General features: G+C 32.8%; 2 protein-coding genes across 5 annotated transcripts; one reads left to right on the top strand and one right to left on the bottom strand.

The window, feature by feature from the left end:
- Nucleotides 1–790: 790 nt before the first annotated feature.
- On the top strand, nucleotides 791–6200 carry LOC125055603. Its single transcript, XM_047658062.1, has 8 exons — nucleotides 791–1159; nucleotides 1305–2915; nucleotides 3002–3097; nucleotides 3658–3756; nucleotides 4328–4363; nucleotides 4513–4593; nucleotides 5712–5829; nucleotides 6096–6200. The coding sequence occupies exons 1-8, from the start codon at nucleotides 880–882 to the stop codon at nucleotides 6130–6132; spliced, it is 2358 nt and encodes a 785-aa protein (XP_047514018.1). The 5' UTR covers nucleotides 791–879; the 3' UTR covers nucleotides 6133–6200.
- A 1926-nt stretch (nucleotides 6201–8126) lies between these two features.
- On the bottom strand, nucleotides 8127–17702 carry LOC125055323 (F-box only protein 28). Of its 4 annotated transcripts, none has more exons than XM_047657744.1 (9): nucleotides 17307–17692; nucleotides 16802–16929; nucleotides 16020–16140; nucleotides 15151–15343; nucleotides 13126–13241; nucleotides 12428–12515; nucleotides 11866–11970; nucleotides 10636–10749; nucleotides 8127–10361 (listed from the first exon to the last, which is right to left on the bottom strand). In XM_047657744.1, exons 1-9 carry the CDS (start codon nucleotides 17388–17390, stop codon nucleotides 10099–10101), a joined length of 1212 nt encoding a protein of 403 aa, XP_047513700.1. In that variant the 5' UTR covers nucleotides 17391–17692; the 3' UTR covers nucleotides 8127–10098. The 4 variants fall into 4 exon arrangements, with proteins under 4 accessions (XP_047513700.1, XP_047513702.1, XP_047513703.1 ...); XM_047657746.1 differs by having other exon boundaries at nucleotides 11881–11970; nucleotides 17307–17691; XM_047657747.1 differs by lacking the exon at nucleotides 10636–10749 and having other exon boundaries at nucleotides 17307–17702.
- Nucleotides 17703–18590: the final 888 nt, after the last annotated feature.

Here is an 18590-nt window from a genome sequence, read left to right as displayed (position 1 = left end):
ACAAGTATTGGCCTAGTGGCTTGAGGGTGTGTCTCCCATCCCTGAGGTCGAAGCTTAGAACCCTGGCTATGTACCAATAGACTTTATTTTTCTGTGCGCGTTTCATATTCGCCTGGTGAACATCGTGAGGAAACTGGCATGCCTTTGATTTTAAATGTCGACGTGTGTCAAGCACAGATGGCTGATCACCTATTTACTAAGAAAAAAAGATTATCACAAAACAGAGTTGTAGCGCCACTGGCTTATTTTTGTGTACGTGGAAGATCTTATACGATATAGACACGACAATGAATCCAAAAGTTTGTCGAAATTCTACTTTTAAGAAACAGAGTAGAAACGGATGTGATCCAATAATAGTAGGATACATTATCTTTAAAAAACTAAATCAAAATACCTTTATGATGCGTTTAAAAAAAGTCCATATCCGGGTAATTTTTGTTAAAACAAAGCTGTGACTGTACAAAATAGAATGAATAAAATGCTACGAGAAATGTAAACATTGAATAGGGACAGACCTAGTTGTCGATAAAACGACCGTCCTATCGCACAACCCCATTAGATTGTTTGCAAAAAACTATGCATGTAATGCGTACAAAAAAATTCAACCTAAATGATGGAATTGTATCAAATGATAGGATTAGTAATAATGCGTATCTTACGAAAATTTATTACACGTTAAATCTTAGTTACGTTGAATTAAATGCTTGACAATTCACTGACGTAGCAAAGTTATATACGTTTTACAAATTTCGATAAAAATCAAATATCGATTTTGCCACACCACTTACATTTTTATTTACAAATAAACGTACAACTCTGATTGCTGTACATTCCCTACATTATTCATTTATCCTCCGACGAACAAGTACAGTTCTAGTGATGTTTCAAATATCGATATTAATTAATATAATCGGTGTTATATCGGGTTCTTATTTGGAGGCTGAATCGAACTATAGAAAACCAAAGTTAGAAAGAAATAACATTGTGAATAAAGGTCTTTGGGTAAGAAATGTAGAGAAAAGGCCCACAGGTGGGGCGTTTATATTTAGGGCGAATTCTCTTGATGTTGATACCTTGCTGCAGGGCAACAATGACGTGTTTAGTGAAAATAGCCCGTTTATATCGAGTTATGTTGAACGGAACAAGAGGTCGGCGTATCGTAAGTTTTATTTTTAATTTCTTAGATAAAAATTATCCAATATTTAGCTACAAAAACAAAACAACAACAAAGGAAAATTAATTTTAAAAATATGAGTCATTTATACTTACGTAAGGTTATGATAAAGTCATTTATTATTTTTAAGGTGAACAGAGTCAACCGTTTAGAGAAAGTATGAAAAAATGTTCGGGTGCAAAGGAATGCACAACAGACGATGTTTTAATCCAATCAAATTTAATCAATAAATTAAAACCAGCTTTTTTCAATGATTTTCCTTATGAATTTGCTATTGTAATAAGCGATGTTCCGCCTAATGCGGATGTCAATAATATGTCAAAACGGAAAACAGAGGAACAAGCTCCAGTAATAAACCAATCGGATACAAGTACGGTAGGAGCAAATATTGAAGTTAATGTTACGAATAAGACAATCAATCTGAAAAGAAGTATGTCTGATTTCTATGACTTTCAAGATGTCAAGAAAGTTGAAATAACTGAAACCTTAAATGATACTGACGACGGCGATAATAAAATAGATCGCAGTGTGTTTGATAAAGAAAAAGATATTGTTTGGCATCAAACAGCCCCTGTAAATGTGTATCAAGTTTTACCAAAAAATAAAGAGATAAAAGACAGGCCTATATCGGAACGAGGCATAATGAAAGTGCTATCTATGTTAACGAAAACGTTTAAAAAGATTATGAAACAACATAATGAAATTAAAAATATACACAAGCGTTTGGAGAGCTTAAATGATGAAGTTGAGACAAAAATCGATCATTTTAACAAAAAATTCGTAGGGATTGACAGCAAATACGATGAGATATTAAAAGTAAATTTAGAACTAATAAAATTGGAAGGAAAGCTTAAATCTAAAGAACAACACTTCAATGACAGAGATAGAGAATTTTCTAAAAATTTATTAGATTTTGAAAATCAACAAAGAAAGTTTTTGGCTCAACAAAAACAGTTTTACGGTGTACAAAAGACGATGTTAGAGGAAAATGAGAAAATTAATCTAAAGCAAAATATCGTTACTAAAACTCAAAGTGAGATTTCACAGAGACAAAACAATTTTTGGCGTTTGTTAAAGAAAATGCAAATAACCAATGCAAATATTAAACCACACGGTATGTTAAATATAGGAATATCTAAACCTCAATTTAAAGAACAAAATAAAACTTCCTTCGTTACCACAACACAAAAAGCAGTCGCTACAGAATCTGTTAAAATAAATCTACTCTCTATACCAGAAAAAACACCTTTACAAAACCATGATAAACTTATCCTTGACGACAAAGATAAACAAAATATAGATGACTTAATATACAAATACTATTTCAATAATACATTCATAGATGATGTTATGAAAAATAAGATTTTAGCTAGTTTTGCTTCCGAAAAAAGAGCTATAAAAAAGAAGAATAAAAGAAATAATATAATTGATAAGAAAACTACGATTCTTCTACCCGTAGATAGCATTTCGGGTAGGGATTTGAATAATAAACACGCTCAGAGAGATAAAAGATGGATTAGATATTTAAAAAGTAAAGACGGGCGAAAAAATTTAGTTAAGTCCACCACGAAAGCTCCAATGCAAACTACTTTTGCTAGTGATTTAAAAGACTCTAAACTTAATAAATTAAATCCTTTTATCATCATGGCTACTAGTTTTTGCAATGAAATCGGCCAAAATGGAAGCACGCAAATTTTAAGTTGGTGTATAGAAAAGGCTTTAAGGCGACTTCAAATCATGAGTAAGTAGCGAACCTTTGAATAAGAGAGAGCTCTTGTAAGCACATTTCTAAATAATTTACTTATGTATTATTTTATTACCTTACAGATTTGAAATTTGAGGAGCAGTTGAATCTAGCTACAGAGGCGAACAAAAGGGTGACAGAAGTAGACAAAGTTCACGTTTTCACGACATCAAAGGAAAGTAAGTTGTTAAGCAAATGTTTATACATAGGTATATTTATTTTTTAATTTTCTATTTCAATATTTAGCAAGCCGATAAATGATCGGCCTTCTGTGCAAACATTTGCAGTGATACATTGTAACGAGCTAGGAAATCAGATAGAAAAGCCGTAGACCTCTTCAGTTTGTTAAAATTAGTTAATAAGGAATCTCATTGCACTCAAAAATACAATCATTACGAATAAAACACTGTCACGTATCAAAAATTATTTAAGACAATAATTAATTACTTGTCTCAAATGTTTCGATCCCATGGAATCGCAATCCAAACTGAATTGAACGGAACCATTTTGAACGGCATTCTTGAACTTCCTGGGCTACTTATGAGTAGTTGGTGATCTATCCTTATCGTATAATTCTAGATCGTTCGTTCTGTTCATCTTCCTCGCACATGACTCCGTTGTTTTCGTACGGCGTTTATGTTTAATCTGGCTTCGAGAAAAGTTGTATAGAAAACCTTTTTCAAATCATTAAACCCGTCTTCGTAACAATATAATTGATTATTGAATAAAATATTTTTAGAATCTACCCCGTTCAATACTGTCGCGCCAGTAGAAGAAACTACTCAACATACACAAAGTTCACTTGCGACGAAATCATCCATAGTCATGTACTTTCCGGGTGAGTGGCATTCGAAATTAATTCTATGAAAATAACTAAAAACTAATTATATATCTCATAAAACATGAACTCAAACTGATACTATTAAACTTCACGTAGTAAACATGTATATCAGAAATGTATAAAAATTCCCATTAATTTTCATTAGTATTAGTGAGAGTAGTGTTAGCCTTAAGCGTGCGACATTCATCCATGAGGTCGTAGGTTTGATCTCAGGCTGTGCACCAATGGACTTTGTGTATATGTGTTCATTTAACATTCGCTGGCATTGGAGGCTGATCACCTACTTGCCAATTAGATCTTTAGATCATAAAACAGATACAGAAATCTGAGGCCTAACCTAAAAAGGTTTTAGCGCCACTGGTTTTTCTTATATATTATTATTTTAAGGAAGTAATATCGGCTTTAAGTGCGCACCTACTTGAAACATTAGTATTTTGTGAAAATCCTGATGTGTCGGAATATTTTATCTAAATAGTACCTACCTGCTTATTATCAAAATTTAACAGCCTCAATCACTTTAGGTAAGGTAATTTGTGACAGTTAATCATAATACATCATATTTTTTTAGATAACGAAGAGCTGGAGTCTAATCTGAAACAATATGGTATGGTTTATATTTGAACTAATTAACTCGCTAAAAAATCATACAATATTTTTCTCATTTAAGCCGTAACGTTTACTCAAAGTCCCAATACAGATTTTAAATATAATAATATATTTATTTTAATATTAATCGTTAAATTTAAATCTCAGAGCTCGTACAGGACAATGAGGGAACGGTTTACTTCGACGGAAGCCTGCACTCCAGTGACATCGCACGAATAAGCAATCCTGGTAGGACATTTTTTTTTAAAGAACAGGGGGCAAAGGGGCAGGAGGCTAACCTGATAGTGATATCGCCGCCCATGGACACTCTCAATGCCAGAGGGCTCGCGAGTGCGTTGCCGGACTTTCAAGAATTGGGACGCTCTTTTCTTGAAGGACCCTAAGTCGAATTGATTCGGAAATACTTCAGTGGGCAGCTGGTTCCACAAAGTGGTGGTGCGCGGCAAAAACTGCCTTGAAATACGCTCAGTTGCTGAACGGCAAAATTTTTTATTATTACTTTTTATAAAACAAAGATATAACACAGAACACTAATACAATAAATAATGAAAAATATATACAATTAATTCCCATAATTAGTGGTTTGTATTTTAAGAGGCAGATTTTACTAAAAGATTAAAACATTTGACAACAACGATTTCTTTAAATTTAATTTATTTAAAATAACGTTTATAAAAACAACTATACTTAGAAACTGATTTTGCCCCGGTCATTATTAAAATTACTCATCGTAATAGTTACTAGAGTCTGGGTAATAAAAGAAGATAATTGAATTATTTGAAAACTTTCGGATGGCAACACAGAATGTCATTGAATTTCTTAGGTTAGTATGATTTATTGTCTTGATACTTCATACAATTACTTATTTTTATTTCTATTATATATTTTTTCCAAATCGTTAACAGGTATGATAGCCTAAACTTTGTTTTATTTGATAGAATATTTCGTTTCTTTCGCAGGATTTGATTATTCCGAATACAGTTGTGTTTTATAATAAATATAGTTTTAATTTTCCATGCCATGCTAGTCATTTTAAGTATCAATAGTAAAAGACTAAATACGTACCTATAGTATTTAATTTTATAGATATACAGTTACTATAAATGTAAAAAATTATAAAATAAAATCAAGTATCAAATAAGTTTAATCCACAAAATATATCAAACTTTTAGGGATACCATACTAAAAAAAATTGAATTTGCCGCGCTTTTTGTTATCTTCTTTCATTAGACAGACTCTAGTCGTTTATAATACATATAAAGCTTCACTTTAGTACAAGCCATTTGGACGTAAATAAATGTGTCTCCCATGTTTTTCAAAGCAATCTGTGGTAAACTTTTTTCTAGATGACATGGACAGCGAGGGTTTCTCAGACATAATGCCAGGATTGGACAGCAACTCAAAAGTAGAACTGGACCCGCGCGCCTTAGACCTGCAAGCCTTGAGGCGGGCTAATGTTAGGCGGTATGAACAATAATAATAAATATCCAACATTCATTGTGCGATAATTATCATACTACTCCATTCCATTTAATTATTACTAAAGTAAATTAATAATGAACACGCATCTAAAGAACGCAGCAATTTCGAAAATTTACGACTAATTACCGATCTAATACGGTGACCATGTAACAATCTAGAAATATATTGTTAAACTAAGATTTTGTACAAATCTAGGGAATAAACACCAGGTCGTTACTAAATATTGTAAAGGGATTTTTTTATTTCAGGATTAACGAGAGAATAATTAACATGAAAATGGTTTAAAGGCTGCTAGGATATTATAAAACTTTAATTTCAAGAACAATATAACTACGAAATAAATTGTAATAATAGATGTTGTTTTATTAGCAAATTACTTTTTTTTTTCTATAGAACGGGGTCAAACGGGCAGGAGGCTCACCTGATGTTAAGTGATATCGCCGCCCATGGACACTCTCAATGCCAGAGTGCTCGCGAGTGCGTTGCCGGCCTTTTAAGAATTGGTACGCTCTTTTCATCAAGGACCCTAAGTCGAATTTGTTCGGAAATACTTCAGTGGGCAGCTGGTTCCACATAGTGGTGGTGCGAAAACTTTATTTCAATGCAAAGTAACAAGAAGAAATCTCTTTATCTTCTATCTATCTTTATATATTATTCATAGTCTACCATCATGGCTGAGTGGATGAAGTGTGTGCGGAGAACCGTCGTGGAATTTAAGTAGGCATACCGTTTTTGTGTTGACGGTGCTGCCGTTACGTCATTAATGTATAGCAGATAATTTATACGAAAATTACGCGTAACAAATAAAAATTATATTATTTAGCATAACCACGCCGGTTTTCTGCAAAGACTACACTACGTCTGACTCGGAGAGAATCTCATATCCAATTTAAGAACTATACAACATAAAAAAACAAATTTCCCTACATAATTTAACTTGACAGTAGTCAATACAAGCTGGAGTTGTATTAAAAATTATAAACTAGAAGAGACAGAAAATTGGCTTTTGCAGGATGCACACTAATACACTTAGGTGCGCATTTTATAAAAATCTATGAAGTTTGATTAAATTTGTCATATTTTTAAATATTTATATTGTTTTAGAACTTATTAATACTGGTGACGATGCAAAAGTCCATTTTGAGTCATATTGACGACTCTGATTACGGTCCTTTTCAGTTGTAATTAGATACGTGTATAATGTTTGATTTAATAATACATCTTGTCCAGCTGGACTATGAATTGTGTATTTAAATTTTTATCTATTAAGTGTCAGAGTATCTATAACGTATATAAAGTGTACGTATTAGCAAGCTGCTCTAGATAAATAAATATATGATAGGACGAGACCTAATAACCTAACCTACGGATCATAACAGATATAACCTAACACATAAATAGTGAATATATAAATAAATACGGTATGTCTGCAACATGAGACCTAAGCTAACAGACGGAGCCCTACGGCTAGGGTCAGAGGTTCAAGGAGGTGGGATAATCTCAAAGCAATCGGGCAGGCTTACTACGATATTATACGGCCTCGAAGGATTCTTCGCCACTTTGAGAGCAAGCGAGAAATGAAGGGGACAGCAATATTCAAATCTGATTTATTGTTATGAAAAATATTAACTACTTACACCTATTTACACATACATAATATTGCACGTGTTCAAATTTGGAACTGCCACGTGAGCTGTCAGCAGTTAGTCAATATTCAAGTGAAATCTGACCACATGTATAGAACGTAATTTAATGCCTGGTTGTAGTTGTTTTGAGATTGAATGACATATGTCGTGTATGCTGCTTATATGTCAGAGAGATAAATATTAGAGCTTCGTTATGGATCTGTGGCGAAAATATAAAGGTACTAGCAGACCGGCCAAGCGTTGCTGTGGCTAAGGTTTTTGTTATATTACATAGTGGTAAACTATTCAAGGGAAACGGTAGGAGAACACCAGTCAGTGGGACCACCATGCTTTATTGGTGGTTATGCCATTAAATTGTAGCTTATGTGAAACGTTGGTACTTTCAACACAGCGCCATCTGTTAGAAATGTGACTATTAAATAATAAACAAATATTTTGCAATAAAATTATATTGCGGGGATAAATTGAGATGTATTTTGATGATGATGATTGTCCTATCTTTTAAATTGGATCAAACTGAACACGGTCTGCAAATTTGATTGATATCGGTTCGGTAGTTTAGGAGTCCATAGCGGACAAACAACGTGACACGTAATTTATATATATTAAGATTAGGACAATAATAACCTCTTATTTGAATCATATTTTATTTCCTCGTAATAAGCTGATTTCACCGATACAGACAGTTTTAGGCGGTATAATTGAAAATAACTCTACAAGGTTTAACATTCATCAGCCCACTTACACAAAATATGACAAGCCGTTACAATACTAAACATTAGTAAACAATTTATATGTCGCTACATTACTTTAAAAAATTACTTAAAACAGAATTTCTTAAATAAGTATAAAGTTATACTATATAATAAAGTAATACATAATATATATGCTTTTCACTTTCACAGTCAATATTGCTTTTCTATAAGTTATCTTATATGAGGCATAATTTGGACACAATTCTCTTGTTTCCGTTTCTTATTTAATTTTATTTTTTATAAATGGCCATAGTTCGAGTAAAAATAAGTCAATCACACGTTCTTCTTCTTTACCAACCATTCTTTCATTTCGTTTTAGTTCAAAAAGAAGACTATAATAAGTTGTTGTTCTTTTAATTCTTAATAGAGATTAAATTCCACAATCATTACGTAGAATACCAAAACGACCCGATACAATTATTTTGAATAATTTGTTTTTGCGAAAATCTTAGCGTATTTGGATAATTTTCCAAATAAATTTAGTGTTAATACGAAGTGTTGATGATTTGTAAATTGAAAACTAATTTATTAACTCTATTTTAATTTAATTTGAGTCTTGATGACTTCGAATCAATGTGGCGGCTAATAGAAATTAGGACAGAGGCTGCAAATCTTGTGAAGATCGTTTTCACGTTTGGCACTTTTGAATATAATCTCTGGTTGCGCATACACAATTACCATCTGCGATATACCCGTGTACATGACGGTCCTTAATATCATGGTTATTGGGAAGAGCCATGACAGAAAAAGGCTGCGATCACGTGCATACCAGATTTGAATACTTCCTTGCCAAGCAAAACATCCCATCCAATCCCAGACAAAGAATGTCTTACTGTTACCACTTTCAACAAAGAATCTTTAGTCCACGTCTAATAAGGTCCAGCGACACCAGGTATTCATATATAAAACCTGTTTAAACTGCGGAGCGGATCATTATAAATTCGGTTCCTTCTATAAAAAGCTAATATCGCACTGGCGCGAATTAGTATTGGAAAATGTCTAGATTGGGCCCATTTGATTCTTTTCCTTAGCGATGTTCAAGCAATTTATCCCCCCCGTCCCCCCATTACGTACTAATTGTACATAAACAATTGTATTAATTGTTTGTAGCCTCGAAAATGCATTTCGTTTTCAAGCATAGACAATGTGTGAGTAATATGTTTAAAAAAGTTAATTATTATTGTTGAAGTAATCACCAAATAAGACAACCTATAGTGCCTACATAATACTGGAACGGCCATGTTCCAAAATACATATTTTAGTATGTAAATATATTATTATAGTATATATAATAGCAATCATACTACGTTCAAAGACATGCACCAATTAATTTAAGATTATTTTATAACTTGAGCGAGTATGGCACAATAGAGCATAAAATAATGTACTGCCAAATTCAAAGTATTCAATACACTAATAGCTTTATAATTTCTGGAGGTTAAATCTATGTGTCTGGTTCATAAAATTATGAAATTATATAGATACAGTGATAGAATCCTGTATCTGTTATGTGATTAATATTTCATAGACTTATTTTAGATACGAATCTTTTAATAAAGAGAACCAGCCATTTTCTATATTATATCTTTTTTAATATTATAACTGTTAGACCATACATTAATTAACTATTAATACCTATATTCAATTTATCCATCTAAAATGATTTTGCAAAAGTATTGCAAATCGTTTCAATTGCACAAATGAAAACGATCAAAACATATTTAAATAATCGTTCTATTTTCGATTTTTCTATAATCAAATAATTGTCTATTTTTAACTTATAGAGCGCATAGACAAAAGCTTTTACAGACATCGCAATATACACATCCACAGATAACACAAACAACAGACTAATGCAACTTTTGTTTTTTATTTTCCAACTCTTCAGAATTTGATATACGGGGACGTTTTAGCTTTCCCTCTATGGTTTTTGACAGATTACTCAATTGTCGAATCTCAGCGGTGATTCCCCTTATTTTGGCCATAGTGCATTGGGTTTTTTGGCGGGGAGTCTGATTTGACGTTGAAGGTACTGGATTTGAATCCATATCAACATCTTCCGATAAGCTTGGCAGTCTTATTTGAGGTTTTCGCGGCTTCATGTTTGGCAACACTGAAATTTTATACAACGCATCATTATTGATGTCATTAAGAAAAATATCAGGATATATAAAAAAATCTTCTCTGCTATCAACAAATAACTTAAGCAGGCAAGAATAGACTAATGAAATACTGGCAATCGCTTTGGCATATCTATTCGTTGGAGAAAGGCGTTAGTTTGAATCCCGAAAAAAAATTCTCTTTACGACACAACTTTATAGATCCTAAGTTCGATTCCCGATACTGTTTAAAACTTTTTCACTCATATTAATGCCTCCAATACGTACATTTATTAGAGTTTCGTTTGTTAGTTCCAATCGGCAAAACCGACAGATCCAATTTAATCTGACTACCGAAGTGACGTAGCGGAGCAACACTTCCTGAACTGTCATTCGCTGATGCTGAAATGCGTCAGATTTTTACGTATAACATAATAAAAAAAGGAACCAATATCAAATCAATGTAGGATATTTTTATGGGATGAAAGGCAAATTATTATTTGAATACAGCTCAAAGTACGCACTGCATTCGTTCGCCATTTTCGCATATCATATCTCCTGTCGCACACGTTTGAATGAAACCTCTTTATTTACGGTAAATGATCTTCAATAAAGATGTTAAAGTAATATAAAAAATAAGTGAAGTCCTTAAGGTGGGAACTGACCAACGTTACGAGGTGTAATGTAACATGTAATGTAATGTTACACAGCGAGCATTCGTGCAGTCAGTACGTCGTGTTACGGGGAAACCAGCGAGCAACGAGCCGCTTTGAGTGCTCCACCTGGCTGTCGGTTTTTTGGCGAATCCTTTGACTGTTACGCGGTTCAGTAATTACGCGTCGCGTGATCATGATTATGATTTCCTATAAATTGTGTCTTTTTTAAGTACTTTTTTTCGTCCAATTAAATTCAACAGTTCTTCAAAATCGAGACCTGCGTACAAAGTTTTTATACTGTCCAGTAATCATTTGGTTTTTAATATTGCAATCAACAAACCACCTCATACGCCTGTGTTTTTAAATAAGTTTTATGTCCAGTAAAATTATTTCTTCTTCTTAATTTGGATGAAACAATAATTAAATAGAATGAAAGATATCAACATTATCACTATCACATCTTGTGAACACTGGCGGCGAAAGTGGAGCACAGAGTTTTGACGAGCATGTTACGCCGATTTTAGAACAAAGCGTAACATGCTCGATGCGTAACACGCTCGATGCGAATGCTACATTACACCTCGTAACTTTGGTCAGTTCCCACCTTTAGAGAACACGGGAAAACATAACTTTTTCTTCCAAACCAAACCAACACAATTTCTGTTCCACCGGGAATCGAACACCGAACGTATTAAACAATTACCGAGACACAAATGGATATTTAATTAAATTAAAAAAAAAGCAAATAAATTAAATTCACACAGAACAGTCCAGGGTTCGAACTTAGGGCCTGAAAAAATTGCACGCTAACGCCATTTGGTGTTTAATGAGAATTATAATATAATTAATAGATTAAACATACTAAATATTCTGTTACCAGCAATAACAGACCCTCCGACAGTCTGGTCAGTGTGTGTGAGCTTGCTGTACTTTATATCGCATTCTTCAATCCGTTTTTTCAAGTCAGCTAAAAACATTAAATGGTCAGAAAGATGAAAATATTGCAGAATGCTGTGTTTATTTGGACCGAGAGGGATCTTGAGCAAGCCATAATCATGACTTGATAGTCAGTAAGGCCATTGAGTATAAATATACAGGTTTGGTGAAACAGGCTAATTTGCAGCACTCCTGGTACAAGTTGAAATAATTAAATTGCATGTTGCGACGAATAATAGCGGGTGAAACGGCTGGAAACAGCTTATATACTATGAATCCAAATCGAAGTTTTTTTTTTTAGGATCCTCTAATAGTGTTCCAATTCCAATGCCAGCAACGCACACGCGAACACTCTCACTTCGAGTTGGGCGGCGGTGATCCGAGGCCTCGTGACCTATACAAACACTATACAGATTTTAAAACTGTATATTTGTCTTTTGTTCTCTATCACAAAGTGAACTCATTTATTTAAATGTGTTTTTACTTACCCATACAAGCGTCCTGATCTCTCTGCCGCTTTTTTAAATACCGAATGATCTTCCTTTGCCTCCAGACAATTTGCTTGTATTCTACGATCTGTAGTAAAAACGAATAGTTTGTTCTTCAAATCGTGCACAGTATATCTACAGTATCCAATATGTATTTAAATCTTCTAGACACAAAGTTTGACAAATAAATATTTTTGAAGTTATACTTCTTTAGGCGCGTTATGAAAAATAGATGACAGTGAAATTTTACGATGCGCGCGCACCGTGACACAAAATTAACAGAATGAAGTTGCCTACTAAATCGTTCATTAAGAACCTCTATTAGTGCTCACGCCGCCTCTGTTCACTGTGTATTTATATTTATAATATTTATCTACATGCTTTGAGTTTCTACATTTAAAACACGTGTTTTCATTTTGTTTTCATTATAGAAGTGCGAATTTTATATGTGCGTCTGAATTATAATCAGAAGTGATTTAAATTGAATATTTAAATCAATACTAATTAATATTAGAAAATATTTGTAAAAAAACTGTGCTCATTAACCATCCTAAGTGTTTCAATACAATTGAGGTTAACTATCCGTATGTTTTATTAATAATGCCAAAGAAGTATAACTTCATACGCGCGTACATAAGTACACGCACCCTTTTTTATATACAAAATCTGCATGAGTTCAAAATTTCAATCAATCTCACCCGTTTATAAAACCTTTTGTACTGAGAAGCTACTTGTAAGGACAGTTTCGCGTTCAATATAGTACGACGGCGAAGATCCAACATCTCTTGGCGGAGTGCTAGTGGCAGTAAGGAAACTGAAATTAATTGCAGTTTTATGAATTGCATATGGTAACAATTTACAGACCCACCAACTTATCTGTGAAATGGAGAAAATGGGAACTACGGTCGCCATGTTGAATTTCGGTAGCTACAGGTTAGTGTTCTCTACTTTCTTTTTGTAAATTACCCGATATTTTTTTCATTGATTACTTTTTCACGTAACTTAAAAATATAAAGCTGAGTGATTCAACTACCTATAGTTCTCGTCGCGTAAAAATAACGCTGGAATAATCTGAGGGGCTCTCCCGCACATACGTTTGGCTTAGCGTAAATTCTCTGCACTCCAATTTTTTAATATAACGTCCTAGAGTTATTATTATAAAACAATGTTAGGTATTGTTTAAATAATAAAATTATGTATATATGTTTACCTAGTTTCTTATCTGACATACCCAATCATGGGTAACTTTCATTAATTTGCAACACTAAAGCGACGGTGGCGCTACCACTCAGTTCACAAATAAGTTGGTGGGACTATAATTGTGACTAAAAACATTATGTACATCGACACGTACGAAGGGCACGGACAACAACTCCTTCTATATAACAATTCTTTATAACGTTATCGCCACTACAAATAATTTACACTGCATTTAAGTTTATTAGGATCCTGTTTAGATTTGAGTATTCTATGAATTACAAAGCTGATTAGTACAGTCACATAAATCAATAAATCACCTTAACACTTATGTAATAAGGTACGTATTACAATACAGATAACGTATTTTGTAAAATGATGTACAGATGTGCAACTTCGGTACAGAAGGCTAATGATTCGCAATGCACAATTAATCAATAAAATAAAAATAACCAGACAGTTTCCTTCCGAAACCAGTTGGGTGATTCTTTTAATTGTTGACGGACCAATCAAATTTAATTAAATAAAATTAGTTAAGCCACAGCTTATGCCCTTCTTTGTACTCTCTTGTTAAAGATTAATGTACAATCGAAACACAAGGACCGAGCGAACTTGAAGACAATGTATTTCACACGTTTTAAAAAAAATTAAAAGTTTTACAAAATAACATATGAATGATTCTACATCACATAAATCGTCATAGTCGTAGAATAGTGACGGATCTGACAAATAATCTTTATATATCTAATCCATTTCAAAATAATATAACCATTTTAGTTTTTGTCATAACTATTTTAATTCATATTCTGTTATTATGAAAATTGGCATACAAGCAAACAAAAGGGTTTTTTTGAAACAAGATAAAAATCATAAGATTTAATTACTTAGTTTTTTAGAAAAATCACATGTTACTATCAAAGCCTTTACTTTACCGACTGATTAATTTGAAATTTAAAACACATAGAATTTTTATTTTAATGTAGACGTAATATTTAGGCAATGTAGTATCCAAATATGATAAAAAGTGGATTTTGGGTTTTTTTCAAATCCGACGTTGTTCTACGATCATGACGAAATAATCCCTAGTATTTAAAGTAAAAACTCTTTGAATTCACAAAAAGTCTAGAGGGCAAAGTCTAAGAATCCAAATAATCCAATAAGAAAAAACAATCAACGATAATTTCCCCCGATTGACATGTATTGTATAAAATCAACATTTTTTTTTAAGTTACTGGAGGCTGACGGGCAGGAGGCTCATCTGATGTTAAGTGATACCGCCGCCCATGAACATGGCTTTTTAAGAAATGGTACGCTTTATTCTTGTGGGACCTAAAGTCGAATTGGTTCGGAAACACTTCAGTGGGCAGCTGATTCCACGTAGTGGTGGTGCGCGGCAGAAATTGCCTTACGCAGCACTCAGTTGTGGAACGACGGACGTCAAGGTGATACGGATGCTATTTTGTATTCTGCCGTGACGTCCGATGATGAAACTCAGCTGCAGGTATTAGTGACATAACATGATTTACCTTGGGATGGCCTGGGTTCCGGGATGGGGACTCCCTCGTGTAACTTCTTACGGAAGTCAGGCGATACTTTATCATCGAAATGCTCGATAGCCATGCTAGAAATGTCTCGCAACTCTTGTAACACTTCATGCGCACGTGGCGGTGTTTTTGACGTCTCAACTAAACTGAGAACACGACGAATTTCGTCTATCACCTGAAAATCATATTTGCGTCTTTTCAATTGTCTCCAAACGCATAATATTGATTCAAGCGTAAAGAGTTCCAGGATAATATATTGATTTCAAGAGATAATAATTTAATTTATAAAATAAATATAAAATGCAGTTTGTTAGGTCTAAAGATTGTAGACATATATTTAGTATAAAATTAATTAATAACTTAATAATAATACTTTCATTATAATTCAGGTGACCTGTTTTCACAGGACTTCTGTAGTCCTATTATAGGCACCAGCCTAATAATAATATTTTTTTTTTCTAACTAAATTAACTTACTTTACTACTACTAGTATGTTAGGTGACCCATTGAGGTATTAAATTAATACTAGTAAAAAGTATAGCATCATATATATATATTTTTTTTTTATGATTGGACAATTCACACCAATTGACCTAGTCCCATGCTAAGCTGGTGAAGCTTGTGTTATGAGTACTAGGCAACGGATATATATAAATATTATACATATATAGACCCAAAACATATAAATACATATTTAAACACCCAAGACCTAAGCACAACACCAAATGCTCATCACATGGATGTTTGTCTCGCCGGTGATCGAACCCGGGACCCATGGATTCGCAGTCAGGGGTACTAACCACTAGACCAATGAGCCGTCAATATAAAATATATATATATATATTTCTTACCTTCCCTGGTATAAAGCAGCAAATACCACAATCCATAAATTTTGAATAAGTCATGTTCAGCATGGATATTCTTGTTTCAATTGATGTCAAAATATCACAGTGCCTAGCCAGAGGATGATATCTAAAAGCAGTCATAAAAATATAGTTACTTATACAAAGTTTATGGCTAAATAAAATAAATATATACTGTAATTTGTTCACTTTTCCACTTTATATTAATAATAGGATTATTAAAACTAAGGTATTATACATCTAACATATGATTATGTAGGATTCATCACAAAACTGACACTTCCGAAATGGCAATATTTTAATAGTAAACAGTAAAATATTTCTTTTCAAAGTATAAAAATGGTCAAAATTCTATTTGTACAAACATACTGTACACACAATTAAAATTTTAAACATGTTCACATATATATCAATTTTAGGGATTTCTTGCCACAAGCATGATATGTTTTACATAAAGGAAGAATTTCAAGGATCTTGTGTAACCCTAGTGCAGAATTGTTTTTACATATGTGCTCAGTTCTAAAATAATTTGATAAAATAGTGTGTATAGTATTGTCTTTTATTAACATAACTTTAAGACATTTAAAGAAAACACTTTTTTAACGGATTGATTTTGATTTATAATAATACATAGCTTGAATCTGTTAAAAAAGTGTTTTCTTTAAAATAGTGTGTAGTTGCATTACCTTAAAAATATTATTCATTATTCAATAAACCCTGTTAATAAAGATATTTTTAAACAAAGTCAATAAATGCATGGTATTGCAAACCTGCGCTCAGATTCTCTACGGGGCAATTGTGCTTTTACACCTTTTAAGGCTAATGCATGTCGCCGCTCTATCATCAGGAATCCACGATTTAACATCCTCATGCATATCTCATTGAAACCTTTGGACACCTGTAAAACAGTTACCCATAGTTTATTTGTTCTCTTCTTTTCATAATTTACCAAGCAGTTTTAGTTTTTTTTTTTGGTTTTATATTCATTCATTTTTATATAATATGTAAGCTAAGTTTAGATCTTTGGAGTAGAGACAAGTCGAAGTTTTTTTAAACAATACCTTCTAACTTTTTTATTTATCCGATTTTTCTAAAACTTGTCCCTTATTTATATTACTTGAAATCACGTTGAGTCGTATATTATTGAAAATCAATTTCTATACCTCTAACAGATTACAAATGAGGATGATTCTATGTTAGATCAGACCTAAACAGCAAAAACAATAATAGAGAATATAATTAAAAACTATAAATAAGTCATAAATGTCCGCTTACCATTCTGTACTTAGAAACTTCATCGTACGATAAATATGATAATATTGTTTCTACCACAACGACAGGCAGACTTAAAAAATCCATTTTGCCACACAATAATCACGGAGAAAAGCAAGGAATAGAGCACTGTTTATTTATCACGTAATGTACAAGACTCTATAACACTAAATACACAGCGATGTAAAATTAATGATGATGTATTAAGAGTTTTCCCGATGATTCTCGGGTTTTCTTAGTTTCTACTTTTATTGAGTTTTGCCGTTGATCGTTGTTATCTATTTTTCCATATCTCATTCTTTTCTACATAAAGGTTTGTCCTATGATAAAAAAGGACAAAACACATTATACCTTGTTTTTTTTAGAGTTTATGGCCTGGTATCTAGTTCTTTAGGCCACTTATACCTTGTAGAGTTGTAGACCCACAGATTCCTTGCAGTTTGCGTGTACAGAAAATATTATAAATTATCACGGGTAGAATCTGTTATCTGTCTGACGTCAGATCAGTCCGTCAGCTTATGGAATTATGCATCAGCCAATGGAGGAGAAATCGCAAACCTAATTGCAGATGTCGCTATCATCGCTTGACCCATAACAAAACGCTGTCAGTTTTCAGCAATTTTTACTTAAATCTTAGGTACGATTTAGTATATTATCTTAAAAGGTTGGACTGTTCATAATTAAAAGTGAAATTGAAGACCCGGGGCGGTTCTTTAAAAGGAAGAAAGGCAGATCTTGTCACGAAGTAATCACATTGGATATTTTTCAAAATTCATTTAAAAAATTTTATGAGGATAGGGATGAAGAATTTTATCAATCATATGTTAAAAGTATTGAACAAATTTAAAGTGGAATATTTTTAAAAGGCCCTGCTTAATAAATATATTTATAAGAATTACTAAGAAACAATTAAACCCACTAATTACGTTTGATACATGAGATTCCTTAAAATTATGTACTTGCATACCATTTTAAATTACCGCGCCATACGATAGTGCCCATGGCATTAGCTGGAGCGCTAGTGTAAGCATTTTTTTACTACGAAGTTGTTCTTACTAGCTAGCAGTAATAGTGTTCTGTGCGTCAGGTAGAATAATGGACGAAAAAAGCATAGACTGTCTATTCTGTGATAGTACTTAGCAAACATCACAAGTACTAGGCATTTATATTTAATAATTAATATTGTCCATTGTTAAAAATTCTGTAGAATTTTTAATTTTGATCTCACTTTTTTATTCAATTGTATTAATTACTGAAGTTGAATCAGTCTTAATAAACAGTACCTAT

The sequence above is a fragment of the Pieris napi genome, chromosome 13 (assembly GCF_905475465.1).
Source record: "Pieris napi chromosome 13, ilPieNapi1.2, whole genome shotgun sequence".
In the NCBI taxonomy this organism is placed as follows: Eukaryota; Metazoa; Arthropoda; class Insecta; order Lepidoptera; family Pieridae; genus Pieris; species Pieris napi.
This window is presented reverse-complemented; position numbering and strand designations above follow the sequence as displayed.